At 41.3% G+C, this 19,369-nt stretch overlaps 1 protein-coding gene across 6 annotated transcripts in view; it reads right to left on the bottom strand.

The window, feature by feature from the left end:
- SPECC1 (sperm antigen with calponin homology and coiled-coil domains 1) overlaps window positions 1–19,369 on the bottom strand; it is a 284,761-nt gene that overhangs the window by 128,796 nt on the left and 136,596 nt on the right. The window contains exon 1 of one of the 6 annotated variants that reach the window (XM_046675314.1): window positions 14,619–14,829. The exons of the other annotated variants lie outside the window; for them this stretch is intronic. Within the exon in view, the coding sequence (XP_046531270.1) occupies window positions 14,619–14,658 (40 nt within the window). The 5' untranslated portion in view covers window positions 14,659–14,829. Of the gene's footprint in view, window positions 1–14,618; window positions 14,830–19,369 lie in introns of those variants that run through there. 6 annotated transcript variants of the gene reach the window in all.

The raw sequence follows: 19,369 nt of genomic DNA, 5'->3' as shown, positions 1-19,369 counted from the left end.
CGCTTCATCTCACCTTCCCCTCGCACATCCCTCCCCTGCACACCTCTGCACGCAGAGCCTCTCGTCTCACCTCCTCCAGCCTGGCCCTGCACAGGTCCTCTTGAGGAAAGAAGCCTAAATTTCTCTACCTCTCACAAACCCTGGCTCAGCCCAAGCAAGCCCTGGGGGCTATTCAGCAGCCACAACGAACAACCAACTGCTCTTACCCCCTGGGGAGAAGCCTAACTGGGCTGGTGGAGAAAGGTCCACCTGGGGAGGTGACGTCTAAGCTAAGGAGGCCTGAAAGGATGAGAGTAGGATGAAGGGATAATTTATCTTCCAAATGGCGGCACTTGTGAGGGTAAAAATAATAGGTGTAAATTGACCTGCAATGGGAGTTAACTGAGACTATCCTGGACAAAATGGGACTTACGGCCAAGCTACTGAGAAGACAGCTGTAAAGTTCTGAGAAGGGAGCAGCAGGTAAAGGCGAGGAGTGTGGTGTGGTTCGTGGGACATGGAGGAGGCCTGCGCATCTCAGGAGAGGCTAAGGCCGGAGGATGGTGCGCGTCCGCACAAGCGTGCAGGAACAGTCTATCTAACCAAGTGCAAGGCCACGCAGCTACCTGAGAGAACAGGAAGAGGTCTCTAGAGAAGCTAAAAATGTGTGCCCTAAACTCCATACCTTTTCATTAGAAGCATCTCTGTTTTAGACACAGTTCTGGCAGCTTTAGTTACTGGTTTCTAGGTAAGCAGGAACAGGTTAGAGACAGGAGATGACAAGTGAGGCAAGTCCAAAATGCTGACAAGCATATGATCCTGGGGGGGACTGACCACAGCCATCAAAAAGCCCCAAAGGAACCCCAAGAATCAAGGCTAGTAACAGAGCTGACACTGATAGTCGCGACCTGAGTAACGGGAAAACAGTGAATGAAAAGGGGGTGTTTGTAACACTTTAAGGACTATTTTGTATCAGAAATGGGTAGCATAAGGCTTGGATACCAGAATTTATTATAAAGAAGAGGTCATTTTAACAATCGCAACAAAAAGAATAAAATACTTTGGGATAAATTTAACCTAGAAAGTGAAAGATCTATACGACGAAAACTACAAGACTTTCCTGAAAGACACTGATGACGACATAAAGAGATGGAAAGACATTCCATGCATATGGATTGGAAGAATAAACATGGTTAAAATGTCCATACTATCTAAAGCAATCTACAGATTCAACACTATCCCAATCAGAATCCCAATGACATTCTTTACAGAAATAGAACAAAGAATCCTAAAATTCATATGGGGCAACAAAAGACCCCGAATTGCTAAAGCAATCCTGAGAAAGAAGAACACAGCTGGAGGCATCACAATCCCTGACTTCAAAGCATACTATAGAGCTACAGTAATCAAAACAGCATGGTACTGGTACAAAACAGGTGCATAGATCAATGGAACAGAATTGAAAGCCCAGAAATAAAACCACACATCTATGGACAGCTAATCTTCGACAAAGGAGCTGAGGGCCTACAATGGAGGAAAGAAAGTCTCTTCAACAAATGGTGCTGGGAAAACTGGACAGCCACATGTAAAAGAATGAAAATCAACCATTCTTTTTCACCATTCACCAAAATAAACTCAAAATGGATCAAAGACCTAAAGATTAGGCCTGAAACAATAAGTCTTCTAGAAGAGAATATAGGCAGTACACTCCTTGACATCAGTTTCAAAAGAATCTTTTTGGACACCATAACTCCTCAGACGAGGGAAACAATAGAAAGAATAAACAAATGGGACTTCATCAGACTAAAGAGCTTCTTCAAGGCAAGGGAAAACAGGATTGAAACAAAAAAACAACCCACTAATTGGGAAAAAATATTTACAAGTTATTTATCTGACAAAGGCTTAATATCCATAATATATAAAGAACTCACACAGCTCAACAATAAAAAATCAAACAACCTGATCAAAAAATGGGCAGGGGACATGAACAGACATTTCTCCAAAGAAGATATATGGATGGCCAATAGACACATGAAAAGATGCTCATCATCACTAATCATCAGGGAAATGCAAATCAAAACCACACTAAGAATCACCTTACACCTGTTAGAATGGCAAAAATATCCAAAACAAAAAGTGACAAATGTTGGAGAGGTTGTGGAGAAAAAGGAACCCTCATATACTGTTGGTGGGAATGCAAACTGGTACAGCCACTATGGAAAACAATATGGAGATTTCTCAAAAAATTAAAAATAGAAATACCTTATGACCCAGCCATCCCACTACTGGTATCTATCCAAAGAACCTGAAATCAGCAATTCCAAAAGTCCCATGCACCCCTATGTTCATCGCAGCATTATTCACAATAGCCAAGATGTGGAAGCAACCTAAATGCCCATCACCTGATGACTGGATAAAGAAGATATGGTATATATATACAACAGAATACTACTCAGCCATAAAAAAGGATAAAATCGTCCCCTTCACAACAACATGGATGGACCTTGAGGGTATTATGTTAAGTGAAATAAGCCAGATAGAGAAAGACGAACTCTGTACGACCCCAATCATAGGTGGAAGTTAAACACAGAGACAAGGAGAACTTATGGTGGTTACCAGGGGAAAGGGAGGGTTGGGGGAGGGCACAAAGGGTGAAGTGGTGTACCTACAACATGACTAGCAATAATGTACAATTGAAATTCACAAGGTTGTAAACTATCATAATCTTAATAAAAAGAAAAACAACAACAAAATGTTAGCGATATATTCTTTAACAATTATTCTGCTATGGGGAAGATTTAAAAGTATTTAGAAACTAATGTACGCATGGAGTTTTAATTAAAAACAACGCAAAACAAAAATTAAAGATACAATTTAAAGCACTGGAAAAAAAGAGGTCATTTTAATGTACAGTTTACATTAAAATGCAATCACAGCTTCAACTACTGTTATCTCTTGATTTTCATTTTTTCTTCTTTCTTAATCACTTACAATTACTGACTGAAAATCCCTACCAAGCATACAGCACAAAAGTAGAATGCCACAGAAGGTCAGGATGTCAGGGAAGTTGTGAGGGACACACACATGGAAACACAAACACACAGGCAAACAACACACACACACACAGATTGTTAACCTGCAAGAAAAGACCGTTTAGTTTGCAAGCATATAATTCCATGTAACTTTGGCGCACTGTAATGAAGTCAGATTGAAGGGAGAGCAGAAGAGACCAAAATATAACTGTAAACAGATAATTTTCATAATAGTTCTACGACCACTATGAATGGGCTCTTTGTTTATCTGTTTATAAATCAGAAGGTTAGACTGCTGATAATTTAACCTTCCAAGGTTTTTTTTTAATTTGGCTGCTGGTGCTGGAGAAAAATGCAGGACCAATTAGAGCAAGGAGATAAATTCTCTGGCAGATAAAACAAAGGGGATTTTCAAGAGCTTTGGAGGTTGTTGGCACTAGTTCTTTATTGCATATAGTTTCAGGTCAAAATTTATGACTTTATTTTTCCAGGCTTATCATAACCTCTAATCTTAACACTTACTCACAATTAGCTTAAATTTGGAATAAGTAGCTAATGAGAAGAAGATAAAGAGTGAAGAACAAAAGATATTTTTCTGAAGTAACAGAGCAAGGGTTAAAAAAATGAGCAAAGACAGAGGATACGAGTAAGAGAATACTCACTAATAGATATGAGTTGTGAAAGACCAGAGGGAAGTGGGGATGGTGGCCTGTGTTCCGTCTCTCTGACAAGGATGAAAGGAGACAGCACGTGGGCAAGTTCCATGTGCCATCCCCCCCAGGGAGTTGTTGGCCCAGGATATCTGGGTTATCTTTGTAGTGGTGGAATGCAGAAAAACTTCCCATGAAACAAGCTTTTCTGAAGATCATAACGTTAAATGATTTTTTTAAATCTCAATTTAAAATATCTGGCCAACCACATTAATTTTGAAATATCCAATCTATTTTTCCTCCTAGGAATTCAAAAATTTCCTGAAAACACAAGGGACAGCTGCCATCAATTCACTAAAACTCTCCTTTCTGCTAGGGCCTACTGTGGAGTGTTGGGGGCCATGGAGATGAATAAAACAAGTAAGTGTCTCAAGCGGTTCTTACTCAGCTGGAGAAGAACCAGCTATCATACAACATTCACCTGAAGGAGGATGCCAGTGGGCCTTGAAGGCTGAGTGGGAAGGCAGTGGACAAACTGGGGAGACGGTGTCTCATAAAGCAGAGCAGCAAGGGTGAAGACCCACCAATATGGTCGGTCTGTTGAGTAGACAGTCCCAGGGGGAAGTGCTTTGTCATGGGTTGGCAAAGTCTTCAGAAGGATACACTGAAACCTCCAAAATGCTCAATGTTTTCATACTGCCCCTATGAAACTACTACAGAGGCTGGTCTGATCTGATTGGAGCCATCTAACAATTTTAAGAAAGTAAAACAGAATTCAACAGACTAGAAACCTTATACCTAAAGTACATTTCGACAACACACTCAACAGAGGAAATCCCAGTCTCCTCCAAAACACTTCTCTGAGTTAAAAAGTTTAAAAGTCAAAAAACATAAAATTATAGTGAAAGTTAGAAACGTTAGAGTTAACCTTGCACACACCCCCTTTTTTACATATCAAACAAGGAACCAATAAAAACTTTTGCTAAGTTAAAAAAAATCCATATTAAAAAAAATTCTAAAAGAGGGATTTAGAAAAACCTGACAAAATTTCATTATAAGGTGAAAACTTTCAAATCTTTATGTCTAAAAAGAAAAAAAGGCACTTGACAAAATGTAGCAACTATTTCTGATTTTAAAACCCATAAAATAGGAAGGACAATTCCTCCATATGGACAAAGGACATCTACTTTATCATCACTAAGTCTGCTCCCTGAGTAGAGAGTTTAAAATCATAGAGGCCTTTGATTCCTTATTTCTCCCCCAGGTTTTAGACACTTCCCTCACACTGTGAATGTCACCTTTTAATAAACCAGTGTTTCTGATTATTACTAACAAGAAGAAAGCTACATGCTCTCATATATGCACACACATGCATATTCCTACATATACGAATATATATATTTTCATTTCCAAACTGATTCCCTTTCTGAATTCTCATTAGTTCTAATAGCTTTTCAGTTGATCTTCTTGGCTATTCTAACAAGAGAATTATGCTATCTACAAATAACACTAATTTTGTCTCATTTCTAACAAACACTTTTTAAAAATCTTACTGCTTTAGCTGGTCTATCTGAAAACAATGTCCTGCATGGGCACCACTGTTTTTTCCTGACCTTTATAGGAATGTTTTAAATTTCCTGTTAAGCATGGTGTGTGTGGCTTTCAGACCATTTTATTTATTATCTTAAGAAAGGATCCATTCATTCCTATTAAATGTTTATGAAGTGGATGTTAAATTTTATCAAATGCATTATTGACATATATATAGTAAGACAAAAATTCTTTAAACTTACTGATGTCTAACACATTTTAAATCAATTATATAATAATATTATTGCATTCTTGGAATGAACCAGTTTTTTTACCAGTGGTACAATATTTTAAAAATACACGGTTGAATTAAGTTTGGCTTCCATGTCAGTTAGGACTCACACACCTACACCAGGAAGAAGCAACTCTGGCTTTCTTCGTCAGCTCTGTCTCTGACAGGCTTTGGTATCAGGAGTGGCCTTAATAGCACTGGTAGTACTTTTGGTAAAATAAATTGGAATGCTTTCCACCTTTTCTGCACTTCTTTTTTTAAAGATTGGCACCTGAGCTAACATCTGTTGCTGAGCTTTTTTTTCCCCTCCTTCTTCTCCCCAAAGCCCCCCAGTACATAGCTGTACATTCTAGATGTAGGTCCTTCTAGTTGTGGCATGTGGGACGCCGCCTCAGCGTGGCCTGATGAGCAGTGCCAGGTCCTCGCCCAGGATCCGAGCCAGTGAAACCCTGAGCCGCTGAAGCAGAGCACGTGAACTTAACCACTCGGCCACGGGGCCGGCCCCATTTTTCAAGTTTCTATTGAGTATCACCTTCACAGTTTTGGCTATATTTATATTTACCTGTCCCATCATATATTTAATATTTTTCTGCATAAACTTCATATTGATTGACTTCCTTTTTTTTAACCTAACCTCATCCTAAGCAACAGACATAGATTCGATGTACCACGTAAAATTTTTCTAACACATTTGAAATTAATATAAGAAAGTCATCTGTACCCTCTTTAAATCATTATCTTTAAATCATTTATCTGTACCCTCTGTAATATAGTACTCTTTGGGAAACAATGCACTAGACAACTTTAAATAGCATAGAAATGATATTTTTGTTCTATCTGAAAAACTTACTTACAAAACCATCTGGGCTCAGAATTATTTTTGGAGCTATTTTCTTAGTCACTTTGTGATGTCTTCCAAGATTACTTTTCTCTCCAAGTGTTTCACTTCTTCATGAATTGATTTTAGTAGTTTCATCTTCCTAGAAAATTTCAATTTCATCAAAATTTTCTTTTTTTTTTAATCTCTATATCTCTAACTATACACATTCTAACATTGCTACTCTGGGGTATTTTTGCTCTTTGTTTTCCTTAAGTAGCCTAACTACAGCTTTATCTACTTCATTGTTTTAACAAAGAACCTACTCTTATTTTTCAATTCCAGTGTCTTTTTCTTTTTCGTTTATTCATATATTCATTTATTCAACAAATATTTGCTAAGTGCCAATCATATGTCAGGCAATGAGCTGGGTGATGAGGGCAAGAGCAAAGAGAGACACAGCTGTAACTTACTTCACTAATCTGCCCTTTTAAACACTTCCTCCTGTTTTCCCAGGTTCCTTTTATTGTTCATTTTCTAATTTTCTGTGTACAGTAATTACATCTTATATTTTCATTCTTTCTTTTTTGATAACAAAAGCTTTCAGTGGAATGAACTTGCTTATTATTTGGAACTTTATTAAGTACGTCATAATTATTTTTCCATAATTGTAGTTTCTAGTTCCTATATGGGTCAAAATTTCTAAATGGATTAAGTTTTTAAAATTTCAACTTTTATTATCTACAGTTTTATTGCATTATCATCACAGAGTCACCAGTAAAATCTCCCCTGAGATTATAATGAGGTTTTCTTTCTGGTCTAGAATAGATCAGTGTTTCAACCATTCCATGAACAATCTAGAAAAACTGTTTGTATAAGACACACTGTTGAATTCTCTCATTTTACTTGTGAGTTTTTCCATGCATTTCTAATAGGTTTTGCTTTAGTCACTTCCAGTGTTTTGCCAGTAGTGTACTGGATTTTGTAACTGCTACTTTTTCTCCTTGAATTGTACTTTTGTCAATAGGGAAGGCCCTGTCCGACGTAAGGGACTTTGTGGTGTGTGTGTGCATGTGTGTGTGTTGGGGGGTGGGTATCTTTAACTGACAACACTATTTCAGTAAAATTACACTGCAAGTCAAACAAAGCATGAGAGATATCCACAATTAAATCAGGCTTTGTTTTACTATCAAAAAAGATACCACCTCAAGAGACAGAAAACATTAAAACAGCAGGTAGTGTTCTATCAAGCCAAAGGTCTTTGGAGTTAGATGGGAAAATATTTACATACTTTAAGTGCCAAAGAAGTGCAAACTCTAATCAAGCGATAGGTCCTAACAAAGAAGTGAAAGGCTTCTATCATGAGCCATAAGTAAGAGTTACATAAAATATAATTTGAATCTAAGGTGCGTGAGCATTATGACCACCTCCTTCTTCAAGTTTTGAGGTCAGTGTTATAGAGAGGTTACAAAGATTTTGAACCTAGAATTCTATATCCAGGCAAACTATCAAAAAGGATGAGGGCAAAATACAGATATCTTCAGATAAAGGCTGAGAAAATTTATCATGCATGATTATCTTTGCATATGCTCCAATCACAGCAAATGGGGCTCAAGCCGATATCTGGAGTCCGGGGTAGGAATCCAGTTCTTCCTGCCAGAGATCTCTGTTGGTTAAAAAAACCTCAGCAAACTGAGAAGGCAATCCCCAAAACTATATGGGACGAAATCCCAATATTATTTATTATTTGGAATAAAACACTCATGTAAAAATCTTCTAATCCCAGAAGGATTTAGAATCAAGTAAAGAAATATTTAAAAGAACTCAACAAGTATTAATAGTATTACATATTAAGAAATACCAGCATTTGGAATTATATGTGCCATGTTTAAGAGAACTGGACCCATTAAGAGTTACAGATCAGCCTTGTAATTCCAATTTAAAATGTGCAATTGAGTAATTAATTTGTAATTTTAATTTGAAAGTGTGCATCTATATATACACACACATATAAAGAGAGATTGTATGAGTGTTTTGGAATACATAAGAGAATCACTATGTTTATAAGAATAATTATTAAATTTATAAGACTTTAAAAAACGGGACTGTTTGTCAGACTTTAACAGGAATCTAAATATTTTAAACTAATAAACACAATTTAAAATATTTCAAGCTTATTAACCAAGTTTGTAAATAGGATTGAATATTAATCAAAGATCCCCTTAATTAGTGATAATTAAATTTTACTGAACTTATAAATAGAATAAAAAGATACTGAACTTGAAAGCTTAAAGAACTAGTTTATTATTCACAACATCAAATGACAATTTTAAAAATCAAAGTATCATCTGAATATGCTTTTCTGCAGCACATATATTTTGTTTTCTGTCTTAATCTAAAGGAGGAGCCTCTTTTTTTAATGGAGTTTAACTCATTCACATTTATTACCATAACAGATATATTTGATATTACCTATCTTTTGTTTACAATGTATGATCGATGATCTTTTAGATATACACACATATATATACACACACATATATATGACACACATATACATATATACACATATATATACACACATCTTTTTTAATCCTAAAAGGGTGCATTTTCCAAAATATCTCTCAGAACACAAATTCCACTCTGAAATTCTTCTAAGAAACAAAATACATGAGAGAAAAATGCATACTTTATTCTCCTCTTAGTGGATATTGTAAAAATTCTGTTGAATACCTGAAATCTAAAACTAACGATTAACAAAAGCAACATTAACTCATCTGCTCAAGCCCTCCAACCAACTCCACTTTCCTCCCCCTAAACTCAACCCCAAACCCTAAACAGAGTAAGATAAAACAGAGGACAAAAAATATTTTGGAAACAGAAAATATAGTTGATGAAATTTAAAAAGTCAAAAGGAAAACTGGAAGAAAAAGGTGAGTATAGAGATGATAGAATATATAAAAGTTTGGCAACATAGAGCATCATAGGAAATACTCCAGCCAAGGCAAAGGGAACACCAAAAAGGGGGAAAGGACCCAAGAAGTGGTGGGCTAACCTGAGAGCGAGACAGGACCAGAAGCCAACACGTCCAAACCAGAGCGTTAAGTCAGAAGGCCAGTGACATAACAGCCAAAGCTAACCGGGCACTTTCTCTGTGCCAGCCTGTTCTAGCCTATTAATCACCACAACAACCCTATGAGGCAGGTTATGTCACCACCCGCTTTTCTCATTGAAGAAACCAAGGCTCAAAGCGCTTAAACCACCTGCCCAAAGTCTCAGAGCTACGAAGCGACAAAACTTGAACAAGGTGGTCTGGCTCTGACCACCGTGCTTTCTGTCTGCAAGAAGAAAGGGAATTCTCCACAACAATCAGTAAAACTAAGAAGCTGGACAATAGGACAAAAGTTAAGATAATTTTAAAAGTCAACAGTTATAATACTTGTACCAACTCCTTTGCAATCTCCTTACTCCTCCCATTTCCCTCTTAAAGTAAAATGGTCTGTCACTGATCACAAGCTGAGCACCGTAAAGATTACGTTTCCTCCTCTCTAAACCTAAACGCACTACCTGGTTCTCCAGGAAATAATACACATGGGTTCCTAATATTTTAAATGCTGATTTGCTTTCAATTTTTACAATCTACATATAAACAATGCACAGAAGATTTAACAGTGCTAACTACAGAACAGAATGCTCTCACCGTGTAAAACACAGAGGCAGGGGGGGAAACAGGGCACAGAGGATGCTGGGGAAAAGGCAGAAGAAATTTAGGGAAGTTATATCCTCGTTTACCAAGCCAAGGACACTGTTTAAAGTTTGCTAGTCAAGAAATACAAGTGATAAACAATAGAAGATTTCCTTAGAACTTTTAAATTTTTTAAATGAAATTTTCATATAGCAAAGTTGAAAGAAGTGTACAGTCAAAACTGTATACTCACCACCTGTATTCCACCATTAGCGTTTTACTATACTAACAAGAGATTTAGAAAATTTAAGTATGGGGCCGGCCCAGTGGTGCAGCGGTTAGGTTCGCACGTTCCGCTTCGGGGGCCCTGGGTTCACAGGTTCGGATGCCGGGTGCACACATGGCACCATTTGGCAAGCCATGCTGTGGTAGGCATCCCACATATAGAGTGGAGGAAGATGGCCACGGATGTTAGCTCAGGGCCAGTCTTCCTCAGCAAAAAAGAGGAGGATTGGCAGCAGATGTTAGCTCAGGGCTAATCTTCCTCAAAAAAGAAAAGAAAAGAAAAGAAAATTTAAGTATGACTTGCAGGAATGGAGGAGGAGAGAAATATAGTAGTAAAAATGCACTTAATTCCTCAGCTTTCAGACTGAGGATTAGTAGACAGCCTCGAAAGCTAAGAAATCAAGAAATACTATAGTTATAGCATATTATGTAGATTATAGAGATAACCACCATTTCTCTGAAATGTACAAAAAAATAAGATGGAGAGAGGATGAACAGATGGGCAGATATACAAATAAAGCAAATGGAGCAAAAAGTTGATTGTAGAAACTAGGTAGTGGATATATAAGGGTTTCCTATATATGTCTTTCCATTTTTCTGATTAAAATTTTCTTAATAAAATATTGACACAAATGTGGTTGAGAGTGGAAATCATGCCTGGAAAGAGCCTGCAGTATTCACCACCATCTGTGCTGTCCTCTGCTTGGCACTCCGCAGGGACACTCCCCCCCCAGGCATCCGGGTGGGGCTGTGTGCCTGGGGCCGGCCAGTAGAGGTGGGCGGAGACGACGGGCACCACACATCTCCGCAGGATCCTCCAGGCGCTCTCCTGACCGCTGGTAGATCCTGTGCCACTTGGGAGCCAGACACGGAAGATGAACACTCACCAGCCTGAGTCTCTAACAACCATCTAACTCCCGGGACAGCCCCCAACTCACGCCAGACTGTGACGTGAGGGACAAATCAGCTTTTACTGTCTTAAGTGGCTGTTTTGGGATTCATCTTTAACCGGTTAGCATTAACTGTAACTAACAAAGAGTGGGACCTGAAGGAGTATGGGTAGAAGCTTTTAGTTTGGTTTCAAATCATTCGTATTCATTGTTTAAACACACACGTGCAAGTTTAAAGTAAATAGTAAGCAATATCAGCTAGTAGTGAGACTGAGGAAAGCCTTCCAAGCTCCCCTTCTACTAAGGCCTCCCTGAGCATGCTGGGCACCTTTGAGTGATCATAAAAAGGTAAAATTGCAAAATGGCACCCTGTCCTCTGGATTGATACAACCCTACTTGGGCCCACTCATTTCTTTATACCCAGATGCCTTTGAACAGTGCACAACTATACCCAGCAGCCCTCTTTGACAATTCAGGCACTGATAACCTTGGTTGGAAACTGAAGGACTATTAACTGGGACCTTCTAGAAAGTAAGAGATGTGGTCATCAACATGTTCAGATTCTAGTTGCCCTCATTCAGGCAAATTTTCCTGTCTTTTACTTGATCCATTTCTCTTGTCCACCCTGCAATGCCACAATAAGTCACAATGACCCAACTCAAGAGGATCAGAGACACCACAAAAGAGGAAACTTGCTGCCATCGTGGCGAATTCAAGAGCTAGAAGAGAAGCAGCAGCTGAGAACCTGCCTTCTGCCTCAGGTGTGCCGCAGAGACGACAAGGCGCTTCCACCTGGAAGAGACAGGGGTAACCCCAGCCCTTTTAAGGCAGGGCTGGGGCGGGAAGCAGGATCTGAGACGGGGATTTTACCTCATTTACCCTTTAAATAGACCCTCCCTGTCCAAACAACTGAGGTCCTGTGGAAGCCAGCCACAAGGTGTGCCCCCTTGGATCTCTATTTGAGAAAGAACCTGGCATTCAGCTGCAGGGCCTGCAGTCAACTGACACCTACAGTTGTTAGTGCCACCGGGATCCCAGGACTCAGTCTGGCTTTTGAGCTGAAGGTACACTCTTCCCAGGCAGCCTCCAGCAGTGACTAACCACAGCAAGAGGACAAGGCACTGGCCATTTCTGCCCAACCTGCAGCTCCTCTAACGGGTGGTCTAATGGGGCTCCCCAAGCAGTTGGCCAAGACTTCGCCAGATGTGCACGGCTTTCTGAGGCGCTCTCTGCCCCAACCTGCTGCCTCTCCCTTTTCCTGTCATAAGTGCTGGGTCTGTACCATGGTCTAAAGCCTTCCCAGCCCAATTCTGCTTCCCACCCCTTTTATCTTTCTCGGGTGGTACTCTCTAATAAACCTCTTTCATTCCTAATTCTGTTTAAGGGTCTGTGTCTCAAAGGACAGAACCGACACAATAACAGGAACCGTGTAAAAATAAGACATGGGTGTTGCTCTCGCCTCGTCCAGCCTCCCTGTTTCCTTCCTTACCTCTGCCACTCATCTTTGGGCCCCTTGCTCTGAGGACCCACTGAAGCCTTACTGTTCTGGTTCTAGTCCCACGCCCCACACTGCCAGTGGGAGGCCCCCACCTCACCCCAGCCCTCGGGGTAAAGCAGACTCAAGATACATTCATCTTCAACAAAACTCCGATTTCCAGGATCTCACTGATGCGTTCTCTAGCATTTCATCACAGCATTAAGAGACCAGTTAAAATTAAACTCACACTTTCAGGAACAATAGCCCAGCATTTAAAGTCTTTCCTAAGATTTTCTAATTGGGTATCTTTACTTGCAGCAAATCAGACTGTGTTCCCATTCTTAAATTATATGCACTCTTTGAAAAATGCAACAAAATAAGTCACTCCTATAAAAGTGTCCTTCGCATCTCCTATCCATTAGAGGGCTTTAAAAAGCATGGTCACTTGGAAACTGGAACACAAGCACCCAAATAACTCTTAATGGCTCTAATGAGGGGGACAGTCTCCTCACAATTTTGACAAAAAGAGAATAATACACAGGAGTTTTCACAGTACCTGGGCAGTTGTATACTAATGAGAGGTGTTTTTAAAATGTTACATATCCTTTATCACAGGGCTGTTCATGACAACAGCATTACTTTGCAAATATTGGTTATCCTGCCCAAAGAGGTCTGGGTAAGTGCCGTGTAATTTAGAGAGTTACCCCTATGTAATCGATGCAGTAACCCCATCTCTAAAATTTTTTCTGACAGTGTTCCCGTGTGGCAAAGTTTTCTATCCTGGTTCTTGTACCAGGTCAATGTACCAAAATTGCCAGGGAAGGACCCAGCTCAGCCCAGCCCCAAGGACACGGCCGGTCTGCTGGGCCTCCCTGCCAGGACAGGCAGCTGAGGCACTGGGAGGTGAGCGACGAACAATGACTGAGGCTAAGACCAAAGTTTTAATTACGCCATTCAAGGGATAAGTCACTTACACAGGTCACTTCACCTCTCAAAGCCTCAATTTCCTCATTCAAATTCAAATTAAAAAATTACTCCCTTGAAAAATTCTTTAGAGTTCTGACTCTGTCACAGAAACACAGACTCCATCACCTGCCACTCCAGGATTCCAGCATTAGGTCGACCATCTCTCCTCAGTCAGCCAAGACGCAATTCTCCAGGCTAAATTAAACTCCATTTGCTTCCTGCGACAGTACAGAAATGTTCTGTTTTGCTTTTAAATGCAACCCCGTGGTTCTCAGCACCTAAATCTGCGCTGGAGACCAGGATGACCAACCAGAAGATGAAAACTACAGCCCACTGGACTCTCCACCAAGCTCGCTTAAATTCTGAGGAAATCAAAATCTGATAAACCGGAGACATTTTTGGTATCCCAAAATAAGCAGAGACTATTTTGGGTAAGAAACAGTCACAATCAAGCCTTTGGTCTGAGTATGAGTAACAGATCTGCTGACGGGTTGTCACCTTCCACGGGACTCCAGAAAGTGTGTGACATGCAAACGATGCACTGCAAAATGGACAATGAACCAGAAAATGACTGCCAAGTCACACTTTTTGTCGCAAATGCCTAGAAACTCTGCAAGAAGTGCCTAGACACGGTATATGAGACCCGGTCTAGGCGGCAGACAGGAGGGGCAAGTCAGATTCCACCGTAAAATCTGTACAGACGACCCCCCGCGCCCAGGACCCCTCTCCACGGAGCCAGGCTCCTTCCCGCCCCCCCTCGCCGCGTCCGGGCGGACCCAGGGCTTCCAGGTGCGTGTTTACGGTGAGCGGCGTTTCCTTGTCGCGGAGCAGGCACAGGTAATTCCACAACCCCATTAGCGCATTCCAAAGGCAGGAATCACACCCCGGACTCCACCTTCCCGCTCGCCCCCTCGGCGCCCGCGGGCAGCGCGGCGGCCCGGGCCCGGGAGGCGGGTGGGGGAAGGGCGCCCGGCCGGGGAGGGGGCGCGGCGCGACCCCCGCCAACCGCACAGACCTGCTTCGGGATCCTCGGGCCGCCCCGAGTGGTTGCCCATGCTCGGCCGGCTCGGGCGGCGGCCGGCTGGCCGGCCTCGGACGGGGTGTCCGCCGCGCTGCAGCTCGCGCCGGCTCCGGCTGGGGAGGCAGCTGCGTCCGGCGGGTCCGCTCCAGTCAAAGAAAGGGCCGGGCGCCTTCCAGTTCCCGGCGGCCGCCGGCTGAGCCGCTCTGCGCCCGCGGGGCCGGGCCCGCCCCTTCATCTGCATGCCGCCCGCCCACTCATTTGCATACCACCCACCCACCTCATCTGCATACGCCCGCTCGCAGGCCCACCCACCTCAACTCGAGGCTGCCAGGCCGGCGGGGCCCACCCACCTTATCTGCATGCCGCCCGCCCACCTTATCTGCATACCGCCCGCCCAACTTATCTGCATACCGCTCTAGAGCGCCAAAAGGGTGCCTCCCAGGCGTGGGAGGGACGCACCGTCTGACCGACTGAAGGCCTCTAGGGGCCGACGCTGAGAACCGCTGCGGGACTAGGGAGGCTGGAAAACCCCCTGCGGGGAGGCTGCAGCCAAGTGCCGCCGGGAAGGCAAAATCTGCGCGTGAGAAATTAGATCTTTTATCAGGACAAAAAAACCCTAGGGTTGGCATAGGACAGGAGCTTACTAAGTACTTTTGGGGTGAGGGAATGAATGGACGAACAAACAGCTCTTGAGACGAAGGCGATGAAGAAAAATAATGCATTAACAAAGACTTGCCCATTACTCAAGATGAATACTACCGCTAATAATAAAAATGCATATCAATCTTAAGTGGAAACTTTTGCTGCTATCAGAAATGACTAACTTATGGAAATTACCCTGAACGACTTTGATTGTTAATCTTACAGTGAAAACACTTGGAACTAACTAAACCTTGCAGTGAAAATATTTAGGACTCATAAAATCATGAGTGGAATGGTAGGCTCTGTCTCCTGCATCTCCTGACCACTATGGTACATTCTCAGTTCTCATCTTACCTTCAACCTCTTAGGATACCACTGATCACTCTCAGGTCTTCAAAAGAGTTTATTCACTTGGCTTCCAAGACACCACACTCTCCTAGTTTTCTGCCCACCTTCCTGGTAGCCTCTTCTCAGTCCCCTTTGTTGGTTTCTCCTCATCTCCTTGACTTCTAGACCCTGGACTGCCCTAAAGCTCAGCCATCTCTATCCAACGTGGTCATCTCTTCTCTAACTTGGCCATCGCGACCAACTTGTGGCGTTTAAATGCCATCTATATATCTTCAGCCCAGTCCTCTCTTCTGAACTCCAGACTCATTTATCCAAGTATTTTCCTGACACCTCTACTTGGACGTCTTAATAGGGATCTCCAATTTAACTGGAACAAAACCAAATTCTTGATTTTCTTCCATAGATGCTTCATATAGTCTTCTCCATTTCTGTAAATGGAATATGTCGGTGTATATGTTTGTGTGTGTATATATATATATATATATATATATATATCATAAATGCCACCGCATCTCACTACTTCTCACCACTTCCACTGCTACCACCTCGTCCAAGGAGATAGTCATCTCCTACCAGGACTATTACAACTGCCTCCTAACCCGTCTCCCTTCTTCTGCCCCTGCCTCTTTATAGTTTAACCTTCACATAACGGTCAGAGTGATGCTTCTAAAACCTAGGTCAAATCCTGTCATGCCTCCACTTACAATGCTCCAATTGCTTTCTGTCTCACTCAGAGGAAAAGCCAAAGCCCTTACAATAGCCTCCAAGGCGCTGAAAGATCTTTTTCTCCCTCCATCAGTGGACTCACCTTCCCCCCTCACATTGCTCTTGCTACAGTTGCCCCCTTACTGTTCTTCAAATAAGCAAAATATGCCCCCACCCAGGGGCCTTTGCCCTCACCATTCCTTCTCCCTGGAATGATCTTCCCCCACATTCCTACATTACATGCACCACATGGATCACTCTCACTTCCTAGGTCTCTGGTCAAATATCATTCTATTAAGAGGAGCTTCTCTCATCACGCCACATTAAATAGTAAAGCTGACTCCACACACACACTTCCCTGCTTTGCTGACCTCCGTGACACTTATCACCATTTAGTATACTATATACTTATTTGTTTAATGGTTTATTGTCTCTCCACTAGAGTGCAAGCTTCATGAGAGTATGGACTGACTGAACAAAGGAAGGAACAAATGAACAAAAGAATGAATTTATTGGCTGTACCATAAACAAGTCAGCTCTTATACATTACTTCCTTTTAGTAGTAGTGCCATGAGTTAGTTTCTCCCACAAAACTGGTTTGTCAAAGGCAGGAGTCATAAGTCTGTTTGTATAATCTACAAAACCTAGCAGAACCCTGACACATAGAAGCAAATATACCAAGGACAATAAATTGCATGGGATGATTTTAGAGCAGAAATTCACATGAGATCAAGTTCACCCCCCTTTTGCAGAAAAGATGGTTGACTTTCCAAAATATTTATGGAATGGTAGAAAAGGGCTGAGTTTGTCAACACTGTAACAGTGCCAGAACTTCAATTTACATAACAGTTACATACTTACCTAGAGAGTTTTGGAAACTAAAGAGTCATCTTATTAGTCCCATAAAATGCTGAGCAATTAATGTGTATCTCTTAATGAAAGCTGGGCAAGTAAGACACCAACCCAAGATACGTCCTGGACTCCTGTGGTTCTCTTTTATAGTCTATAATATCGAGTCAAGTCCTGTGTGTATTTTATCTCCTTAACATTTTCAAGTCTTGCCTTTCTCTTGTCTTTGAGGCACTTGTTTAATTCAGGCCTTTAATTCATACAGGGATGAATTAGCATTAGCTTCCAATTCACTCGATGCTTCAAGTTCTACTACTGCTCAACTCACTCTCCACTCTACTTATCAAAACTGCAAATCTGACTATATCACATCTCTGCTTAAAAGCTCCCCATAGCTCCCCTCTACCTTTACGATAAAGTCCCCAGTTCTTCCGTATGGTACACAAAGACCCTTCCCCACGTCCAGCCCTGTCATTCTAGCCTTATCTTTCGAAAGGACACCCAGCAACATGAAGCCAGTTGTGGTGCCCTGAACTTACCCTATTGTTTCAGGCCTCTATGCTTTTATAGCTACTATATTCCCTTTGACTTGATACTCTTCTATAACCTAGCTGCCTGGAAAATGTCTATTCATCTTTTAAATTCTTGGTTGGGCATCACTTCCTCTGATGAGCCTGCCCATCCCCACCAGAATTAAATACTCTCTCCCTCATGGTACTTCTGTACCTTGTAAATACTTGTATTTTCCCAAAGAACCACATTATTCTAACCATTCTTCCTTATAAGATTGTGAATTCTTTGAGTGGCAGTGATGCTGTCTTAATCATTTTTGCATCCTTAATATCTAATATATAGCAAGTGAACTAAATAACATATTTATTAACTCTATAATACAATTAAAATGCTAACTTCTCAGACAAACTAGCTCTGGGATGTTTACTTGAACTTCCAGAAGATTACTTACTATCCAGAGAAATCCTATGTTATTGAATGAGAAGACTAAGTATTATAAAAACATCAAGCCTGCCCAAATTAATCTATAATTTTAACAAAATTCAAATTAATCATGAACTTGATGTGTTTACTCCAAAATTTACTTGGAAGAATAAAGACACTGGAAAATCTAAGAAAATTTGGAAAAGGAATAATAAAGAGGAGAGAGTCACCTTATTAGAATTAAAAACATGCCATAAAATTACTTAAGCAAAACAGTGTGGTTACAACAAAATGGAAATTTCCAAAAAAAATAGATTTAAACGAATATAATGTATTACTTCAAATTAAGTGAGATCCATATCCTCTTTATGCCAAAATTAAATTCCAATTCAAAATAAATTTAATCATAAAAAATGAAAATATAAGTCCTAGACATAAACATGGATGAATATTTTTATAATATTGAAGGAGAAGAAAGTCTTTCTTTACTGTCTGACTTTTCATTTTGAACATTTTCAAATTCTTCGGCAAGTGTGGCAAGAACACTCCAAGGAAGACCGTATCTACCCATCACCTGTCTTTACCTACTGCAAACACTTCACCAGTGTGCTTTCTCTCTCTTGCCCTCTCCATTCTTCTTCCTGTTGAATCGTTTGAAACTATGTTGCAGACATCATCACGTCATGCCGCTGCGCCCCTAAATACATCCAGCATGCTCTCCTAAGGCACTCTCCTACAATACCCTTATCACCTAGGAAGATTTTCAAAATATCATATAGGATACAGTCCACATTAAAATTTCCCCAATTGTCTCCAATTTTGTGTGTGTGTGAGGAAGACTGGCCCTGAGCTAACATGTGTTGCCAATCTTCCTCTATTTTATGTGGGATGCTGCCACAGCACTGTTTGAGGAGCAATGCTAGGTCTGCACCTGGGATCCGAACCTGCAAACTCTGGGCCACTGAAGTGAAGTGCACGAACTTAACCACTCCACCACCAGGCCAGCCCCCCAAATATTTTTTGTAAAAAAACACCAGGATCCGGGGCTGGCCCCGTGGCCGAGTGGTTAAGTTCGCGCGCTCCACTGCAGGCGGCCCAGTGTTTCGTTGGTTCGAATCCTGGGTGCGGACATGGCACTGCTCATCAAACCACGCTGAGGCAGCATCCCACATGCCACAACTAGAAGGACCCACAACGAAGAATATACAACTATGTACCGGGGACTTTGGGGAGAAAAAGGAAAAAATAAAAAAATCTTTAAAAAA

Source organism: Equus quagga, chromosome 11 (genome assembly GCF_021613505.1).
Source record: "Equus quagga isolate Etosha38 chromosome 11, UCLA_HA_Equagga_1.0, whole genome shotgun sequence".
Classification (NCBI taxonomy): Eukaryota; Metazoa; Chordata; class Mammalia; order Perissodactyla; family Equidae; genus Equus; species Equus quagga.
Note: the sequence above shows the minus strand (reverse complement) of the source record. Positions and strands in the feature narration are given on the sequence as shown.